The sequence below is a fragment of the Salvelinus fontinalis genome, chromosome 23 (genome assembly GCF_029448725.1).
Source record: "Salvelinus fontinalis isolate EN_2023a chromosome 23, ASM2944872v1, whole genome shotgun sequence".
In the NCBI taxonomy this organism is placed as follows: Eukaryota; Metazoa; Chordata; class Actinopteri; order Salmoniformes; family Salmonidae; genus Salvelinus; species Salvelinus fontinalis.
The window spans coordinates 14618847-14638420 of record NC_074687.1 but is presented as its reverse complement, the minus strand read 5'-3'; the positions used below and the strand labels follow the sequence as shown (position 1 = coordinate 14638420).

The 19574-nt window shown below is 54.0% G+C and overlaps 1 protein-coding gene across 1 annotated transcript in view; it reads left to right on the top strand.

Moving 5' to 3' along the window:
- Positions 1-19574, top strand: part of LOC129820887 (neuropilin-2-like) — a 274672-nt gene that overhangs the window by 79109 nt on the left and 175989 nt on the right. Inside the window, exon 4 of the mRNA XM_055877963.1 lies at positions 16421-16648. Coding sequence (XP_055733938.1) covers positions 16421-16648 — 228 coding nt within the window. The remainder of the gene's footprint in view (positions 1-16420; positions 16649-19574) is intronic.

The following is a 19574-nucleotide window of genomic DNA, read 5'->3' as shown; positions in this document are numbered from 1 at the left end:
GGGACCTGTCTGGTGGGTAGGGAACTGTCTGGTGGGCAGGGAACTGTCTGGTGGGCAGGGAACTGTCTGGTGGGTAGGGAACTGTCTGGTGGGTAGGGAACTGTCTGGTGGTCAGGGAACTGTCTGGTGGGTAGGGAACTGTCTGGTGGGCAGGGAACTGTCTGGTGTGGCAGGGAACTGTCTGGTGGGCAGGGAACTGTCTGGTGGGTAGGGAACTGTCTGGTGGGTAGGGAACTGTCTGGTGTGGCAGGGAACTGTCTGGTGTGGCAGGGAACTGTCTGGTGGTCAGGGAACTGTCTGGTGTGGCAGGGAACTGTCTGGTGGGCAGGGAACTGTCTGGTGTGGCAGGGAACTGTCTGGTGGTCAGGGAACTGTCTGGTGTGGCAGGGAACTGTCTGGTGGGCAGGGAACTGTCTGGTGTGGCAGGGAACTGTCTGGTGTGGCAGGGAACTGTCTGGTGGGCAGGGAACTGTCTGGTGGGCAGGGAACTGTCTGGTGGGCAGGGAACTGTCTGGTGTGGCAGGGAACTGTCTGGTGTGGCAGGGAACTGTCTGGTGTGGCAGGGAACTGTCTGGTGTGGCAGGGAACTGTCTGGTGTGGCAGGGAATTGTCTGGTGTGGCAGGGAACTGTCTGGTGTGGCAGGGAATTGTCTTGTGTGGCAGGGAACTGTCTGGTGGGCAGGGAACTGTCTGGTGGGCAGGGAACTGTCTGGTGGGCAGGGAACTGTCTGGTGGGCAGGGAACTGTCTGGTGTGGCAGGGAACTGTCTGGTGGGCAGGGAACTGTCTGGTGTGGCAGGGAACTGTCTGGTGTGGCAGGGAACTGTCTGGTGTGGCAGGGAACTGTCTGGTGTGGCAGGGAACTGTCTGGTGTGGCAGGGAACTGTCTGGTGTGGCAGGGAACTGTCTGGTGTGGCAGGGAACTGTCTGGTGTGGCAGGGAACTGTCTGGTGTGGCAGGGAACTGTCTGGTGGGTAGGGAACTGTCTGGTGGTCAGGGAACTGTCTGGTGGGTAGGGAACTGTCTGGTGGGTAGGGAACTGTCTGGTGTGGCAGGGAACTGTCTGGTGGGCAGGGAACTGTCTGGTGGGTAGGGAACTGTCTGGTGGTCAGGGAACTGTCTGGTGTGGCAGGGAACTGTCTGGTGTGGCAGGGAACTGTCTGGTGGGCAGGGAACTGTCTGGTGTGGCAGGGACCTGTCTGGTGTGGCAGGGACCTGTCTGGTGGGCAGGGAACTGTCTGGTGTGGCAGGGAACTGTCTGGTGTGGCAGGGAACTGTCTGGTGTGGCAGGGACCTGTCTGGTGGGTAGGGAACTGTCTGGTGGGCAGGGAACTGTCTGGTGTGGCAGGGACCTGTCTGGTGGGTAGGGAACTGTCTGGTGGGCAGGGAACTGTCTGGTGGGCAGGGAACTGTCTGGTGCACAGGGACCTGTCTGGTGGGTAGGGAACTGTCTGGTGGTCAGGGAACTGTCTGGTGGGTAGGGAACTGTCTGGTGGGCAGGGAACTGTCTGGTGTGGCAGGGAACTGTCTGGTGGGCAGGGAACTGTCTGGTGGGTAGGGAACTGTCTGGTGGGTAGGGAACTGTCTGGTGTGGCAGGGAACTGTCTGGTGTGGCAGGGAACTGTCTGGTGGTCAGGGAACTGTCTGGTGTGGCAGGGAACTGTCTGGTGGGCAGGGAACTGTCTGGTGTGGCAGGGAACTGTCTGGTGGTCAGGGAACTGTCTGGTGTGGCAGGGAACTGTCTGGTGGGCAGGGAACTGTCTGGTGTGGCAGGGAACTGTCTGGTGTGGCAGGGAACTGTCTGGTGGGCAGGGAACTGTCTGGTGGGCAGGGAACTGTCTGGTGGGCAGGGAACTGTCTGGTGGGCAGGGAACTGTCTGGTGTGGCAGGGAACTGTCTGGTGTGGCAGGGAACTGTCTGGTGTGGCAGGGAACTGTCTGGTGTGGCAGGGAACTGTCTGGTGTGGCAGGGAATTGTCTGGTGTGGCAGGGAACTGTCTGGTGTGGCAGGGAATTGTCTTGTGTGGCAGGGAACTGTCTGGTGGGCAGGGAACTGTCTGGTGGGCAGGGAACTGTCTGGTGGGCAGGGAACTGTCTGGTGGGCAGGGAACTGTCTGGTGTGGCAGGGAACTGTCTGGTGGGCAGGGAACTGTCTGGTGTGGCAGGGAACTGTCTGGTGTGGCAGGGAACTGTCTGGTGTGGCAGGGAACTGTCTGGTGTGGCAGGGAACTGTCTGGTGTGGCAGGGAACTGTCTGGTGTGGCAGGGAACTGTCTGGTGTGGCAGGGAACTGTCTGGTGTGGCAGGGAACTGTCTGGTGTGGCAGGGAACTGTCTGGTGGGTAGGGAACTGTCTGGTGGTCAGGGAACTGTCTGGTGGGTAGGGAACTGTCTGGTGGGTAGGGAACTGTCTGGTGTGGCAGGGAACTGTCTGGTGGGCAGGGAACTGTCTGGTGGGTAGGGAACTGTCTGGTGGTCAGGGAACTGTCTGGTGTGGCAGGGAACTGTCTGGTGTGGCAGGGAACTGTCTGGTGGGCAGGGAACTGTCTGGTGTGGCAGGGACCTGTCTGGTGTGGCAGGGACCTGTCTGGTGGGCAGGGAACTGTCTGGTGTGGCAGGGAACTGTCTGGTGTGGCAGGGACCTGTCTGGTGGGTAGGGAACTGTCTGGTGGGCAGGGAACTGTCTGGTGTGGCAGGGACCTGTCTGGTGGGTAGGGAACTGTCTGGTGGGCAGGGAACTGTCTGGTGGGCAGGGAACTGTCTGGTGCACAGGGACCTGTCTGGTGGGTAGGGAACTGTCTGATGGGCAGGGAACTGTCTGGTGTGGCAGGGACCTGTCTGGTGGGCAGGGAACTGTTTTGTGGGCAGGGAACTGTCTGGTGGGCAGGGAACTGTCTGGTGGGCAGGGAACTGTCTGGTGTGGCAGGGAATTGTTTGGTGTGGCAGGGAACTGTCTGGTGGGCAGGGGACTGTCTGGTGGGTAGGGAACTGTCTGGTGGGCAGGGAACTGTCTGGTGTGGCAGGGACCTGTCTGGTGGGTAGGGAACTGTCTGGTGGGTAGGGAACTGTCTGGTGGGCAGGGACCTGCCTGGTGTGGCAGGGAACTGTCTGGTGGGCAGGGAACTATCTGGTGGGCAGGGACCTGTCTGGTGGGCAGGGAACTGTCTGGTGGGCAGGGACCTGTCTGGTGGGCAGGGAACTGTCTGGTGGGCAGGGAACTGTCTGGTGTGGCAGGGAATTGTCTGGTGTGGCAGGGAACTGTCTGGTGTGGCAGGGAACTGTCTGGTGTGGCAGGGAACTGTCTGGTGGGCAGGGAACTGTCTGGTGGGCAGGGAACTGTCTGGTGTGGCAGGGAACTGTCTGGTGGGCAGGGAACTGTCTGGTGGGTAGGGAACTGTCTGATGTGGCAGGGAACTGTCTGGTGGGCAGGGAACTGTCTGGTGGTCAAGGAACTGTCTGGTGGGCAGGGACCTGTCTGGTGGTCAGGGAACTGTCTGGTGGGCAGGGACCTGTCTGGTGGGTAGGGAACTGCCTGGTGGTCAGGGAACTGTCTGGTGGTCAGGGACCTGTCTGGTGGGTAGGGAACTGCCTGGTGGGCAGGGAACTGTCTGGTGGGCAGGGAACTGTCTGATGTGGCAGGGACCTGTCTGGTGGGCACGGACCTGTCTGGTGGGCAGGGACCTGTCTGGTTGGCAGGGAACTGTCTGGTGGACAGGGAACTGCGGCAGGGAACTGTCTGTTGTGGCAGGGAACTGCCTGGTGGGCAGGGAACTGTCTGGTGTTGCAGGGAACTGTCTGGTGGGCAGGGACCTGTCTGGTGGGCAGGGAACTGTCTGGTGGGCAGGGAACTGTCTGATGGGCAGGGACTGTCTGGTGGGCAGGGAACTGTCTGGTGGGCAGGGAACTGTCTGGTGTGGCAGGGAATTGTCTGGTGTGGCAGGGAACTGTCTGGTGGGCAGGGAACTGTCTGGTGGGTAGGGAACTGTCTGGTGGGCAGGGAACTGTCTGGTGGGCAGGTAACTGTCTGGTGTGGGAGGGAACTGTCTGGTGGGCAGGGAACTGTCTGGTGGGCAGGGAACTGTCTGGTGGGCAGGGAACTGTCTGGTGGGCAGGGAACTGTCTGGTGTGGCAGGGAACTGTCTGGTGTGGCAGGGAACTGTCTGGTGTGGCAGGGAACTGTCTGGTGTGGCAGGGAACTGTCTGGTGGGCAGGGACCTGTCTGGTGGGCAGGGAACTGTCTGGTGGGCAGGGAACTGTCTGGTGGGCAGGGAACTGTCTGGTGGGCAAGGAACTGTCTGGTGGGCAGGGAACTGTCTGGTGTGGCAGGGAACTGTCTGGTGGGCAGGGAACTGTCTGGTGGTCAGGGAACTGCGGCAGGGAACTAACTGGTGTGGCAGGGAACTGGTTGGTGGGCAGGGAACTGTCTGGTGTTGCAGGGAACTGTCTGGTGGGTAGGGACCTGTCTGGTGGGCAGGGAACTGTCTGGTGGGCAGGTAACTGTCTGGTGTGGCAGGGAACTGTCTGGTGGGCAGGGAACTGTCTGGTGTGGCAGGGAACTGTCTGGTGGGCAGGGAACTGTCTGGTGGGCAGGGAACTGTCTGGTGGGCAGGGAACTGTCTGGTGTGGCAGGGAACTGTCTGGTGGGCAGGGACCTGTCTGGTGGGCAGGGACCTGTCTGGTGGGCAGGGAACTGTCTGGTGGGCAGGGAACTGTCTGGTGGGCAGGGAACTGTCTGGTGTGGCAGGGAACTGTCTGGTGGGCAGGGAACTGTCTGGTGGGCAGGGACCTGTCTGGTGGGTAGGGAACTGTCTGGTGGGCAGGGAACTGTCTGGTGTGGCAGGGACCTGTCTGGTGTGGCAGGGACCTGTCTGGTGTGGCAGGGACCTGTCTGGTGGGCAGGGACCTGTCTGGTGGGCAGGGAACTGTCTGGTGGGCAGGGAACTGCGGCAGGGAACTGTCTGGTGTGGCAGGGAACTGCCTGTTGTGGCAGGGAACTGTCTGGTGTTGCAGGGAACTGTCTGGTGGGCAGGGAACTGTCTGATGGGCAGGGAACTGTCTGGTGGGCAGGGAACTGTCTGGTGGGCAGGGAACTGTCTGGTGTGGCAGGGAACTGTCTGGTGGGCAGGGAACTGTCTGGTGGGCAGGGACCTGTCTGGTGTGCAGGGAACTGTCTGGTGGGCAGGGACCTGTCTGGTGGGCAGGGAACTGTCTGGTGGGCAGGGAACTGTCTGGTGTGGCAGGGAACTGTCTGGTGTTAGGGACCTGTCTGGTGTGGCAGGGACCTGTCTGGTGGGCAGGGACCTGTCTGGTGGGCAGGGAACTGTCTGGTGGTTAGGGAACTGCGGCAGGGAACTGTCTGGTGTTGCAGGGAACTGTCTGGTGTTGCAGGGAACTGTCTGGTGGGCAGGGAACTGTCTGGTGGGTAGGGAACTGTCTGGTGTGGCAGGGAATTGTCTGGTGTGGCAGGGAACTGTCTGGTGGGCAGGGACCTGTCTGGTGGGCAGGGAACTGTCTGGTGTGGCAGGGAACTGTCTGGTGGGCAGGGAACTGTCTGGTGGGCAGGGACCTGTCTGGTGTGCAGGGAACTGTCTGGTGGGCAGGGACCTGTCTGGTGGGCAGGGAACTGTCTGGTGGGCAGGGAACTGTCTGGTGTGGCAGGGAACTGTCTGGTGTTAGGGACCTGTCTGGTGTGGCAGGGACCTGTCTGGTGGGCAGGGACCTGTCTGGTGGGCAGGGAACTGTCTGGTGGTTAGGGAACTGCGGCAGGGAACTGTCTGGTGTTGCAGGGAACTGTCTGGTGTTGCAGGGAACTGTCTGGTGGGCAGGGAACTGTCTGGTGGGTAGGGAACTGTCTGGTGTGGCAGGGAATTGTCTGGTGTGGCAGGGAACTGTCTGGTGGGCAGGGACCTGTCTGGTGGGCAGGGAACTGTCTGGTGTGGCAGGGAATTGTCTGGTGTGGCAGGGAACTGTCTGGTGGGCAGGGACCTGTCTGGTGGGTAGGGAACTGTCTGGTGGGCAGGGACTTGTCTGGTCCAATCACTGTATGGTCTCGGTACAAGATGAGGCATTGGAGAATTGAACTCCAACAGGACAAGCCCAGACCTGCCTCTCACAGAGAGGTGAGATACATGGGCCACTCCCCAGAGCTCACCATGCTGTGTGTGCCTGCTCTGCCTCTTCCAGTGACACATGGGCTGTCAGTAAGGGGCTGAACCTTCCTCTTTCATTGAATTCCTTCTCACCCACGCTATCGATCGATCCAAGGAGGGCTGGAGGGAGACAAGGGAGACGGGGGAGAGCGGGGAGACAGAGGAGACGGGAAAGGATCTATTTGAGATGACCGAGCATAATCAACCCACCGAGAGAAGAGGCGGAGGGGAGAGTGGGAGACAGTGAAGAGAGAGGGGGGAGACAATGAGGGAGGTGACAGGGGGAGAGAGGGGAGACAGTGAGAGAGAGGGGGGAGACAGTGAGGGAGAGGGGGGAGACCTTGAGGGCGAAGGGGGAGACAGTGAGGGAGGTGACAGGGGGAGAGAGGGGAGACAGTGAGAGAGAGGGGGGAGACAGTGAGGGAGAGGGGGGAGACCTTGAGGGCGAAGGGGGAGACAGTGAGGGAGGTGACAGGGGGAGAGAGGGGAGACAGTGAGAGAGAGGGGGGAGACAGTGAGGGAGAGGGGGGAGACCTTGAGGGCGAAGGGGGAGACAGTGAGGGAGGTGACAGGGGGAGAGAGGGGAGACAGTGAGAGAGAGGGGGGAGACAGTGAGGGAGAGGGGGGGAGACCTTGAGGGAGATGACAGGGGGAGAGGGGGGATACAGTGAAGAGAGGCGGGAGACAGTGAGGGAGAAGGGGGAGATAGTGAGGGAGAGGGGGAAGACAGTGAGGGAGGTGACAGGGGGAGAGAGGGGAGACAGTGAGGGAAAGGGGGAAAAACAGTGAGGGAGACGGAGGAAGACAGCGAGTGAGATGACAAGGAGGGGGAGACAGCGAGGGAGCGGGGGGAGGTGGGAGACAACGAGGGAGCTAACAAGGAGGGGGGGGACAGCGAGGGAGATGACAAGGAGGGGGAGACAGCGAGGGAGATGACAAGGAGGGGGAGACAGCAAGGGAGCGGGGGGAGGTGGGAGACTGTGAGGGAGATCACAAGAAGGGGGAGACAGGAGGGGGAGACAGCGAGGGAGCGGGGGGAGGTGGGAGACTGTGAGGGAGATCACAAGAAGGGGGAGACAGGAGGGGGAGACAGGAGGGGGAGACAGCGAGGGAGCGGGGGGAGGTGGGAGACTGTGAGGGAGATCACAAGAAGGGGGAGACAGGAGGGGGAGACAGGAGGGGGAGACAGCGAGGGAGCGGGGGGAGGTGGGAGACTGTGAGGGAGATCACAAGAAGGGGGAGACAGGAGGGGGAGACAGGAGGGGGAGACAGCGAGGGCGGAGTGGTTCTGTTCCTAGACAGAGATACATCCACAACGCTGAGCTGTCACATTTTCCAGAGAAAACACACACGGCTCACACATTCATTCACTCACAATAGGACGCTCACACAGGCCTGAAGGTCTTACTTTGAACTGTCTGTCAAGCATCTCTCTCTCTCTAACGTACTGTAGCTTACATACTGTGCTGAAGGCAATGTCTGGGGTTAGACAGCTCGATCTACAAATGTTTTATTTTGTTTGGAAACCTTGTTCATGTTTGTTGTCAATCTGTTTAGTTTGCTCAGTGATAGTACGTGTATGAATAACAGTATGTGGATTCAGCTTTTTCAGCCTCACCCGATGCTGACAGATGTATAAAATTGAGCACACAGCCATGCAATCTCCATAGACAAACATTGGTGGTAGAATGGCCTGTACTGAAGAGCTCAGTGATTTTAAACGTGAGGATCGTCAGAGGATGCCACCTTACCAACCAGTCAGTTTGTCAAATTTCTGCCCTGCTGGAGCTGCCCCCGTCAACTGTAAGGGCTGTTATTGTGAAGTGGAAACATCTAGGAGCAACAACGGCTCAGCCGCGAAGTGGTAGGCCACACAAGCTCACAGAATGGGACCCGCTGAGTGCTGAAGCGCGTAGCGTGTAAAAATCATCTGTCCTCGGTTGCAACACTCACTACCGCGTTCCAAACTGCCTCTGGAAGCAACGTCAGCACAAGAGCTGTTCGTCGGGAGCTTCATGAAATAGACTTCCATGGCAGAGCAGCTGCACACAAACCTAAGATCACCATGCGCAATGCCAAGCATCAGCTGGAGTGCTGTAAAAAGCAGTGGAAACGTGTTCTCTGGCGAATCACGCTTCACCATCTGGCAGTGCGACAGACGATGAATTGGAACGCAGACTTCGAGCCAGGCCTAATCGCCCAACATCAGTGCCCGACCTCACTAATGCTCTTGTTGCTGAATGGAAGCAAGTCCCCGCAGCAATGTTCCAAACATCTAGTGGAAAGCCTTCCCAGAAGAGTGGAGGCTGTTATAACAGCAATGTTCCAACATCTAGTGGAAAGCCTTCCCAGAAGAGTGGAGGCTGTTATAGCAGCAATGTTCCAACATCTAGTGGAAAGCCTTCCCAGAAGAGTGGAGGCTGTTACAGCAGCAATGTTCCAAACATCTAGTGGAAAGCCTTCCCAGAAGAGTGGAGGCTGTTATAGCAGCAATGTTCCAACATCTAGTGGAAATCCTTCCCAGAAGAGTGGAGGCTGTTATAGCAGCAATGTTCCAAACATCTAGTGGAAAGCCTTCCCAGAAGAGTGGAGGCTGTTATAGCAGCAATGTTCCAACATCTAGTGGAAAGCCTTCCCAGAAGAGTGGAGGCTGTTATAGCAGCAATGTTCCAAACATCTAGTGGAAAGCCTTCCCAGAAGAGTGGAGGCTGTTATAGCAGCAATGTTCCAACATCTAGTGGAAAGCCTTCCCAGAAGAGTGGAGGCTGTTATAGCAGCAATGTTCCAACATCTAGTGGAAAGCCTTCCCAGAAGAGTGGAGGCTGTTATAGCAGCAATGTTCCAACATCTAGTGGAAAGTCTTCCCAGAAGAGTGGAGGCTGTTACAGCAGCAATGTTCCAACATCTAGTGGAAAGCCTTCCCAGAAGAGTGGAGGTTGTTATAGCAGCAATGTTCCAACATCTAGTGGAAAGCCTTCCCAGAAGAGTGGAGGTTGTTATAGCAGCAAAGGGGGGGGGGGGGGGGCAACTCCATAATTAACGGCCATCATTTTGGAATGAGATGTTGGATGAGCAGGTGTCCACCTACTTTTGGTCATGTAGTGCATCTCATGTAGAGCATTTTTAGATGTCAGAAATGAGCCAGCTAATCGCTATATTCACCAGAGTGTTGCTAGTCTGTTTACCCCACTCAGTTATACCCAGTTGTACTTGGTCCTATGGGTCCATTTAACCCTGTGCTCTGGTCATTAGTAGCAACAACTAGACAAGAAGGCCTTCGGTCCTAACATCTACATCACAGAACAAGATCAGATCAATGCATGAGCTACCAGAGAATCCTCCCAGGCCACCAGCTTGTCTCCGCACTACTAAACACAGACAGGAGAGATGCTACAGGACACAATAGAATATTCATTAGACAACAATGTAACAGACAGACGGACATCTATTGTATTTGCATCACTGATCCCTTCTGTCATCACGGAACACTTCTGTCATCACGGAACCCTTCTGTCATCACGGAACCCTTCTGTCATCACGGAACCCTTCTGTCATCACGGAACCCTTCTGTCATCACGGAACCCTTCTGTCATCACGGAACCCTTCTGTCATCACGGGACCCTTCTGTCATCACGGAACACTTCTGTCATCACGGAACACTTCTGTCTTCACGGAACACTTCTGTCTTCACGGAACACTTCTGTCATCACGGAACACTTCTGTCATCACGGAACACTTCTGTCATCACGGAACACTTCTGTCATCACGGAACACTTCTGTCATCATGGAACACTTCTGTCACCATGAAGTGTTTTGAGAGGCTAGTTATTAAGGATCATATCACCTATACCTTACCTGACACCTTAGACTCACTTCAATTTGCTTAACGCCCAAATAGATCCATAGACGATGCAATCGCCATCGCACTGCCCACTGCCCTAACCCATCTGGACAAGAGGAATACCTATGTGTGAATGCTGTTCATTGACTACAGCTCAGCATTCAACACCATAGTACCCTCCAAGCTCATCATTACGCTCTGGGCCCTGGGTCTCAACCCCGCCATGTGCAACAGGGTCCTGGACTTCCTGACGGGTCGCCCCCAGGTGGTGAATGTAGGAAACTTGAATGTAGGATCCTCAACACAGGGGTCCCACAAGGGTGCGTGCTCAGCCCCCTCCTGTACTCTCTGTTCACCCATGACTGCGTGGCCATGCATGCCTCCAACTCATTCATCAAGTTTGCAGACGACACAACAGTAGTCGGCCTGATTACCAACAATGAGGAGAGCCTACAGGGAGGAGGTGAGGGCCCTGGTGGAGTGGTGCCAGGAAAATAACCTCTCCCTCAACGTCAACAAAACAAAGAGCTGATTGTGGACTACAAGAAACAGCAGAGGGAGCATCCCCCCTATCCACATAGACGGGACAGCAGTGGAGAAGGCGAAAAGCTTTAAGTACCTCAGCGTACACATCACTGACAATCTGAAATGGTCCACCCACACAGACAGCGTTGTGAAGAAGGCGCAACAGAGCCTCTTCAACCTCAGGAGGCTGAAGAAATTCGGCTTGGTCCCTAAGACCCTCACAAACCTTTACAGATGCACAATTGAGAGCATCCTGTCGGGCTGTATCACCGCCTGGTACGGCAACTGCTCTGCCCACAACCGTAAGGCTCTCCAGAGGGTAGTGAGGTCTGCACAATGCATCACCGGGGGCAAACTACCTGCCCTCCAGGACACCTACACCACCCGATGTCACAGGAAGGCCAAAAAGATCATCAAGGACAACAACCACCCGAGCCACTGCCTGTTCACCCCACTATCATCCAGAAGGCGAGGTCAGTACAGGTGCATCAAAGCAGGGACCGAGAGAGTGAAAAACAGCTTCTATCTCAAGGCCATCAGACTTGTAAACAGCCACCACTAACATTGAGTGGCTGCTGCCAACATACTGACTCAACTCCAGCTCACTTTAATAATGGAAATTGATTTCTTTCATCATTTGACCCAGTGGGTCAGAAGTTTACATACACTCAATTAGTATTTGGTAGCATTGCGTTTAAATTGTTTAACTTGGGCCAAATGTTTCGGGTGGCCTTCCACGAGCTTCCCACAATAAGTTGGGTGAATTTTGGCCCATTCCTCCTGACAGAGCTGGTGTAACTGAGTCAGGTTTGTAGGCCTCCTTGCTCGCACATGCTTTTTCACTTCTGCCCACAAATGTTCTATAGGATTGAGGTCAGGGCTTTTGGATGGCCACTCCAATACCTTGACTTTTTTGTCCTTAAGCCATTTTGCCACAACTTTGGAAGTATGCTTGGGGTCATTGTCCATTTGGAAGACCCATTTGCGACCAAGCTTTAACTTCCTGACTGATGTCTTGAGATGTTGCTTCAATATATCCACATAATTTTCCTACCTCATTTTCCTACCTCATGCCATCTATTTTGTGAAGTGCACCAGTCCCTCCTGCAGCAAAGCACCCCCACAACATGATGCTGCCACCCCCGTGCTTCACGGTTGGGATGATGTTCTTTGGCTTTCAAGCCTCCCCCTTTTTCCTCCAAATATAACGATGGTCATTATGACCAAACAGTTCTATTTTTGTTTCATCAGACCAGAGGACATTTCTCCAAAAAGTACCATCTTTGTCCCCATGTGCAGTTGCAAATCGTAGACTGGCTTTTTTATGGCGGTTTTGGAGCAGTGGTTTTTCCTTGCTGAGCGGCCTTTCAGGTTATGTTGATATAGGACTCGTTTTACTGTGGATATAGATACTTTTGTACCTGTTTCCTCCAGCATCTTCACAAGGTCCTTTACTGTTGTTCTGGGATTGATTTGCACTTTTCGCACCAAATTACATTCATCTCTAGGAAACAGAATGTGTCTCCTTCCTGAGCGGTATGGCAGGTGTGTGGTCCCATGGTGTTTATACTTGCGTACTATTGTTTGTACAGATGAATGTGGTACCTTCAGGCATTTGGAAATTTCTCCCAAGGATGAACCAGATTTGTGGAGGTCTACATTTTTTTTTCTGAGGTCTTTTGATTTTCCCATGATGCCAAGCAAAGAGGCACTGAGTTTGAAGGTAGGCCTTGAAATACATCCACAAGTGTCACGATCGTATGGCGGATTGACGGACCAAAATGCAGCAGTTGGAAAATAAGCCATCTTCTTTTATTAAACAACACGAAGATGAACACGACACAAAACTCTATACAAACTAACAAAACAACAAAACGACCGTGAAGCTACAAACGTTGTGCACATACATACAGGCTACAAACGTTCTACATAGACAATTACTCACAACCAATGAGAGCCTATGGCTACCCTAAATAAGGCTCCCAATCAGAGACAACCGAAATCAGCTGTCTCTAATTGGGAACTCATTCAGGTAACCATAGACTCTCCTAGATAACTAAACATACATAGACAACGCTAGACATCTACACTCAACACAAACCCATATACTACACCCCATAACCCCTTTACCATATAAACACCCAAAACCAACAAAACATAAACATTCCCCATGTCACACCCTGACCTAACTAAAATAATAAAGAAAACAAAGAATACTAAGGCCAGGGCGTGACATAACCCCCCCCTTGAGGCGCGAACTCCGGGCGCACCATACACAGTCTAGGGGAGGGTCTGGGTGGGCTTCCCTCCACGGTGGCGGCTCCGGCTCTGGTCGTGGTCCCCACTTCACCACAGTCCCTAACCACCTCCTTAGCTTCTTCAAAATGACCCCTCTCCACATTAACCCCATTGCATTAAGGGGCAGTTCTGGACTAAGGGGCAGTACCAGGGTAAGGGGCAGTACCAGGGTAAGGGGCAGTACCAGGGTCAGGGGCAGTACCAGGGTCAGGGGCAGTACCAGGGTCAGGGGCAGTACCAGGGTCAGGGGCAGTACCAGGGTCAGGGGCAGTACCAGGGTCAGGGGCAGTACCAGGGTCAGGGGCAGCACCAGGATAAGGGGCAGCACCAGGATAAGTGGCAGCTCCGGACTGAAGAATGGCAGCTCCGGACTGAGGGACTGCAGCTCCGGACTGAGGGACTGCAGCTCCGGACTGAGGGATGGCCCATGGCTGGCTGACGGATCTGGCTGCTCATGGCTAGCTGACGGATCTGGCTGCTCATGGCTAGCTGACGGATCTGGCTGCTCATGGCTAGCTGACGGATCTGGCTGCTCATGGCTAGCTGACGGATCTGGCTGCTCATGGCTAGCTGACGGATCTGGCTGCTCATGGCTAGCTGACGGATCTGGCTGCTCATGGCTAGCTGACGGATCTGGCTGCTCATGGCTGGCTGACGGATCTGGCTGCTCATGGCTAGCTGACGGATCTGGCTGCTCATGGCTAGCTGACGGATCTGGCTGCTCATGGCTAGCTGACGGATCTGGCTGCTCATGGCTGGCTGACTGATCTGGCTGCTCCTGTCTGGTTGGCGGCTCTGGCAGATCCTGTCTGGTTGGCGGCTCTGGCAGATCCTGTCTGGTTGGCGGCTCTGGCAGATCCTGTCTGGTTGGCGGCTCTGGCAGATCCTGTCTGGTTGGCGGCTCTGGCAGATCCTGTCTGACGGACGGCTCTAGCGGCTCCTGTCTGGCTGGCGGCTCTAGCGGCTCCTGTCTGGAGGACGGCTCAGTAGGCTCATGGCAGACGGGCGGCTTTGCAGGCTCATGGCAGACGGGCGGCTTTGTAGGCTCATGGCAGACGGATGGCTCAGATGGCGCTGGGGAGACGGATGGCTCAGATGGCGCTGGGGAGACGGATGGCTCAGATGGCGCTGGGGAGACGGATGGCTCAGATGGCGCTGGGGAGACGGGCAGTTCAGTCATCGCCGTGCAGACGGCAGACTCCTGCCGGCTGAGGCGCACTGTAGGCCTGGTGCGTGGTGCCGGGACTGGTGGCACCGGGCTGGGGACACGCATCTCAGGGCTAGTGTGGGGAGAAGGAACAGGGCATACTGGACCCTGGGAGCGCACATTAGGCCTAGTGCGTGGTGCCGGAACTGGTGGTACCGGGCTGGGGACACGCATCTCAGGGCTAGTGCGGGGAGCAGGAACAGGGCATACTGGACCCTGGGGACGCACATTAGGCCTAGTGCGTGGGGCCGGAACTGGTGGTACCGGACTGGGGACACGCATCTCAGGGCTAATGCGGGGAGCAGCAACAGGACGCACAGGACTCTGGGTATACACAGGAGGCTTGGTGCGTAATTTAGGCACTGGTGGTAAAGGGCTGGAGACACGCACCATAAGGCTAGTGCGTGGAGGAGGCACTGGTTGTACTGGGCTGGGGACCGTCACAGGAGAGTTAGTACATAGGGCTAATATAGGAGGTGCAGGACTAGGGAGGCGTACAGGAGGCCTGGTTCGTGGGACTGTCCTTTCCAGACGGTTAGCACGCACATCAGGACGAGCATGTAGAGCTGACTCAGGTAACCTCACATCCCGCACACGCTCTGTCGGGTGGATCTTGTGCCTCACGCACCAACACAGCAGCTCCCTCATTTCACTCTCTTCCAACCTCCCTAATAAATCCTTAACCGTCTCTGCATCATTCCCATTGCTCCCCTCCAATCTCAGCCCGACTGGCTCAGGTTCCCTCTTAGAGGAAGCACGGGAAGCACGGGAAGTTGACGCAGTTCTCCCATCTGGACTCGCCACATTCCCCATGAGCCCCTCCCCAAGAAATTTTTGGGTATTACTCACGGGTCTCCAGCCTTGCTTCCTTGCTGCCTCCTCATATCGCCTCCTCTCGGCTTTCGCTGCCTCCAGCTCTTCACGAGGGAGGCGATATTCTCCAGGTTGAGCCCAAGGTCCCTTTCCTTCCAATTCGTCCTCCCATCTCCAGAAATCCTGTGTAGGTAGGTCCTGTTGCCGCCTTCCATGCCGCTTGGTCCTATGGTGAGTAATTCTGTCACGATCGTATGGCGGATTGACGGACCAAAATGCAGCAGTTGGAAAATAAGCCATCTTCTTTTATTAAACAACACGAAGATGAACACGACACAAAACTCTATACAAACTAACAAAACAACAAAACGACCGTGAAGCTACAAACGTTGTGCACATACATACAGGCTACAAACGTTCTACATAGACAATTACTCACAACCAATGAGAGCCTATGGCTACCCTAAATAAGGCTCCCAATCAGAGACAACCGAAATCAGCTGTCTCTAATTGGGAACTCATTCAGGTAACCATAGACTCTCCTAGATAACTAAACATACATAGACAACGCTAGACATCTACACTCAACACAAACCCATATACTACACCCCATAACCCCTTTACCATATAAACACCCAAAACCAACAAAACATAAACATTCCCCATGTCACACCCTGACCTAACTAAAATAATAAAGAAAACAAAGAATACTAAGGCCAGGGCGTGACAACAAGTAAACCTCCAATTGACTCAAATGATGTCAATTAGCCTATCAGAAGCTTCTAAAGCCATGACATAATTTTCTGGAATTTTCCAAGCTGTTTAAAGGCACAGTCAACTTAATGTAAACTTCTGACCCACTGGAATTGAGATACAGTGAATTATAAGTTAAATTATCTGTCTGTAAACAATTGTTGTAAACAAATGACTTGTGTCATGCACAAAGTAGATGTCCTAACCGACTTGCCAAAACTATAGTTTGTTGACAAGACATTTGTGGAGTGGTTGAAAAACGAGTTTTAATGACTCCAACCTAAGTATATGTAAACTACCGACTTCAACTGTACATGACATAACATAACATGCATACAGTTGAAGTTGGAAGTTTACATACACTTAGGTTGGAGTTAACTGCACGTTAGAGGTTGCTGCCATATATACATGGACTTGGAATCACTGGTCACTTTAATAATGTTTAATTCTTTACTCATCTCATATGTATATACTGTATTCTATTCCACTGTATTTTAGTCACATTGTCCTAATATTTATTGATTTATTAACTCCATTCTTCTACTTTAGTTTTGTGTGAAAATACAATAATTTCTCTACAACCACAATAACATCTGCTAAATATATGACCAATAAAATGTGATTTGATTCAAACAGTTCCCCAGTAAATCCAGAGAAAAGCCTGCTGTGTTCCTCTCTAGGTTTCTTCCTTATAGCGAGGTGTTCCTGGCCACTGTGCTTCTGCTTCCGTGTCCATCCTGGGATTCTGTAAAGCACTTTGTGAAAACCCTTGATGCAAATTATTTTAGCATTTGATTGATTGATTGATTGATTGAATGTCCTGTGTCCTGTGTTTCAGGTTCAGACTGCTCCCGTAACTTCACCAGTCAGAATGGCATAATTGAGTCTCCGGGGTTCCCTGATAAATACCCCCATAACCTGGAGTGTTCCTTTATTATCATCGTGCCCCCAGCCATGGACTTGACCCTGACCTTCCTGACCTTTGACCTGGAGAACGATCCCCTGCCCGGGGGAGAGGGAGACTGCAAGTATGACTGGCTGGAGGTCTGGGACGGTCTGCCACAAGGTGAGAGACAGAGACACAGAGACACAGAGACACAGAGAGACAGAGACAGAGAGAGAGAGACGGACTGTTGAATACAGTGTGAGTAACAGGCTTGATAGCCCAGTTCTCCATTCTCCTGGGTTTCAGATTAAATCTCCTGTATTATTCACACCCTATTAATCCTCTAGTGATAAAGGTTAATGCGGCTGCTATTCCTCCCCTCTCTCTTCCCCCCTCTCTTCCCCCTCTCTTCCTCCCCCTCGTCCCCCTTTTAGCCCAACTCTGTAGATAAGGGAGAGAGAGAGAGAGAGAAGTAGAGAGGGGAAGAGAGAGAGAGAGAGAAAGCGAGAAATAGGCTTTTTAGCCTTACTCTGTAGATAAGGGAGGGAGAGAGCGAGAGAGAGAGGGAAAGAGAGACAGAGCAGGCGGCCCTCATCATGGCTTTCATCTTCCAACGCTCCACTACTAAAATAGCTGTAACAAAAACCAGGCTGAATAGCATGGCAACATGGGCTTTGATAGGGACAGTGGTATGATACTGGGCTGGTGAGGAGACTGGTATGCTACTGGGCTGGTGAGACTGGTATGATACTGGACTGGTGAGACTGGTATGATACTGGGCTGGTGAGGAGACTGGTATGATACTGGGCTGGTGAGACTGGTATGATACTGGGCTGGTGAGGAGACTGGTATGCTACTGGGCTGGTGAGGAGACTGGTATGATACTGGGCTGGTGAGACTGGTATGATACTGGACTGGTGAGACTGGTATGCTACTGGGCTGGTGAGACTGATATGATACTGGGCTGGTGAGACTGGTATGATACTGGGCTGGTGAGGAGACTGGTATGCTACTGGGCTGGTGAGACTGGTATGATACTGGACTGGTGAGACTGGTATGATACTGGGCTGGTGAGGAGACTGGTATGATACTGGGCTGTTGAGACTGGTATGATACTGGGCTGGTGAGGAGACTGGTATGGTACTGGGCTGGTGAGACTAGTATGATACTGGGCTGGTGAGAATGGTATGATACTGGGCTGGGCTGGTGGGACTCGTATGATACTGGGCTGGTGACACTGGTATGATACAGGGTATGTGAGGAGACTGGTGTGATACTAGGCTGGTGAGACTGCTATGAAACTGGGCTGGTATGAATGGTATGATACTGGGCTGGGCTGGTGGGACTGGTATGATACTTGATTGTTGAAACTGGTATGATACTGGGCTTGTGAGACTGATATGATACTGGGCTGGTGGGACTGGTATGATACTGGGCTGGTGAGACTGGTAGGATACTGGAATGGTGAGGAGACTGGTATGATACTGGGCTGGTGAGACTGGTATGATACTGGGCTGGGCTGGTGGGACTGGTATGATACTGGGCTGGTGAGAATGGTATGATACTGGGCTGGTGAGACTGGTATGATACTGGGCTGGGCTGGTGGGACTGGTATGATACTGGGCTGTTGGTACTGGTATGATACTGGGCTGGTGAGACTGGTATGATACTGGGCTGGTGGGACTGGTATGATACTGGGCTGGTGAGACTGGTATGATACTGGGCTTGTGAGGAGACTGGTATGCTACTGGGCTGGTGAGACTGGTGTGATACTGGGCTGGTGAGACTGGTATGATACTGGGCTGGTGAGACTGGTATGATACTGGGCTGGTGAGGAGACTGGTATGATACTGGGCTGGTGAGGAGACTGTTATGATACTGGGCTGGTGAGACTGGTATGATACTGGGCTGGTGAGGAGACTGGTATGATACTGGGCTGGTGAGACTGGTATGGTACTGGGCGGGTAAGGAGACTGGTATGATACTGGGCTGGTAAGGAGACTGGTATGGTACTGGGCTGGTGAGGAGACTGGTATGATACTGGGCTGGTGGGACTGGTATGATACTGGGCTGGTGAGGAGACTGGTATGATACTGGGCTGGTGAGACTGGTATGATACTGGGCTGGTGAGGAGACTGGTATGATACTAGGCTGGTGAGGAGACTGGTATGATACTGGGCTGGTGAGACTGTTATGATACAGGGCTGGTGAGGAGACTGGTATGGTACTGGGCTGGTGATACTGGTATGATACTGGGATGGTGAGACTGGTATGATACTGGGCTGGTGAGACTGGTTTGATACTGGGCTGGTGAGACTTGTATGATACAGGGCTGGTGAGAAGACTGGTATGGTACTGGGCTGGTGAGACTGGTATGATACTGGGCTGGTGAGACTGATATGATACTGGGCTGGTGAGGAGACTGGTATGCTACTGGGCTGGTGAGACTGGTATGATACTGGACTGGTGAGACTGGTATGATACTGGGCTGGTGAGGAGACTGGTATGATACTGGGCTGGTGAGACTGGTATGATACTGGGCTGGTGAGGAGACTGGTATGCTACTGGGCTGGTGAGGAGACTGGTATGATACTGGGCTGGTGAGGAGACTGGTATGCTACTGGGCTGGTGAGACTGGTATGATACTGGGCTGGTGAGGAGACTGATATGATACTGGGCTGGTGAGGAGACTGTTATGATACTGGGCTGGTGAGACTGGTATGATACTGGGCTGGTGAGACTGGTATGGTACTGGGCGGGTAAGGAGACTGATATGATACTGGGCTGGTAAGGAGACTGGTATGGTACTGGGCTGGTGAGGAGACTGGTATGATACTGGGCTGGTGAGACTGGTATGATACTGGGCTGGTGAGGAGACTGGTATGATACTGGGCTGGTGATACTGGTATGATACTGGGCTGGTGAGGAGACTGGTATGATACTGGGCTGGTGAGGAGACTGGTATGATACTAGGCTGGTGAGACTGTTATGATACAGGGCTGGTGAGGAGACTGGTATGGTACTGGGCTGGTGATACTGGTATGATACTGGGCTGGTGATACTGGTATGATACTGGGATGGTGAGACTGGTATGATACTGGGCTGG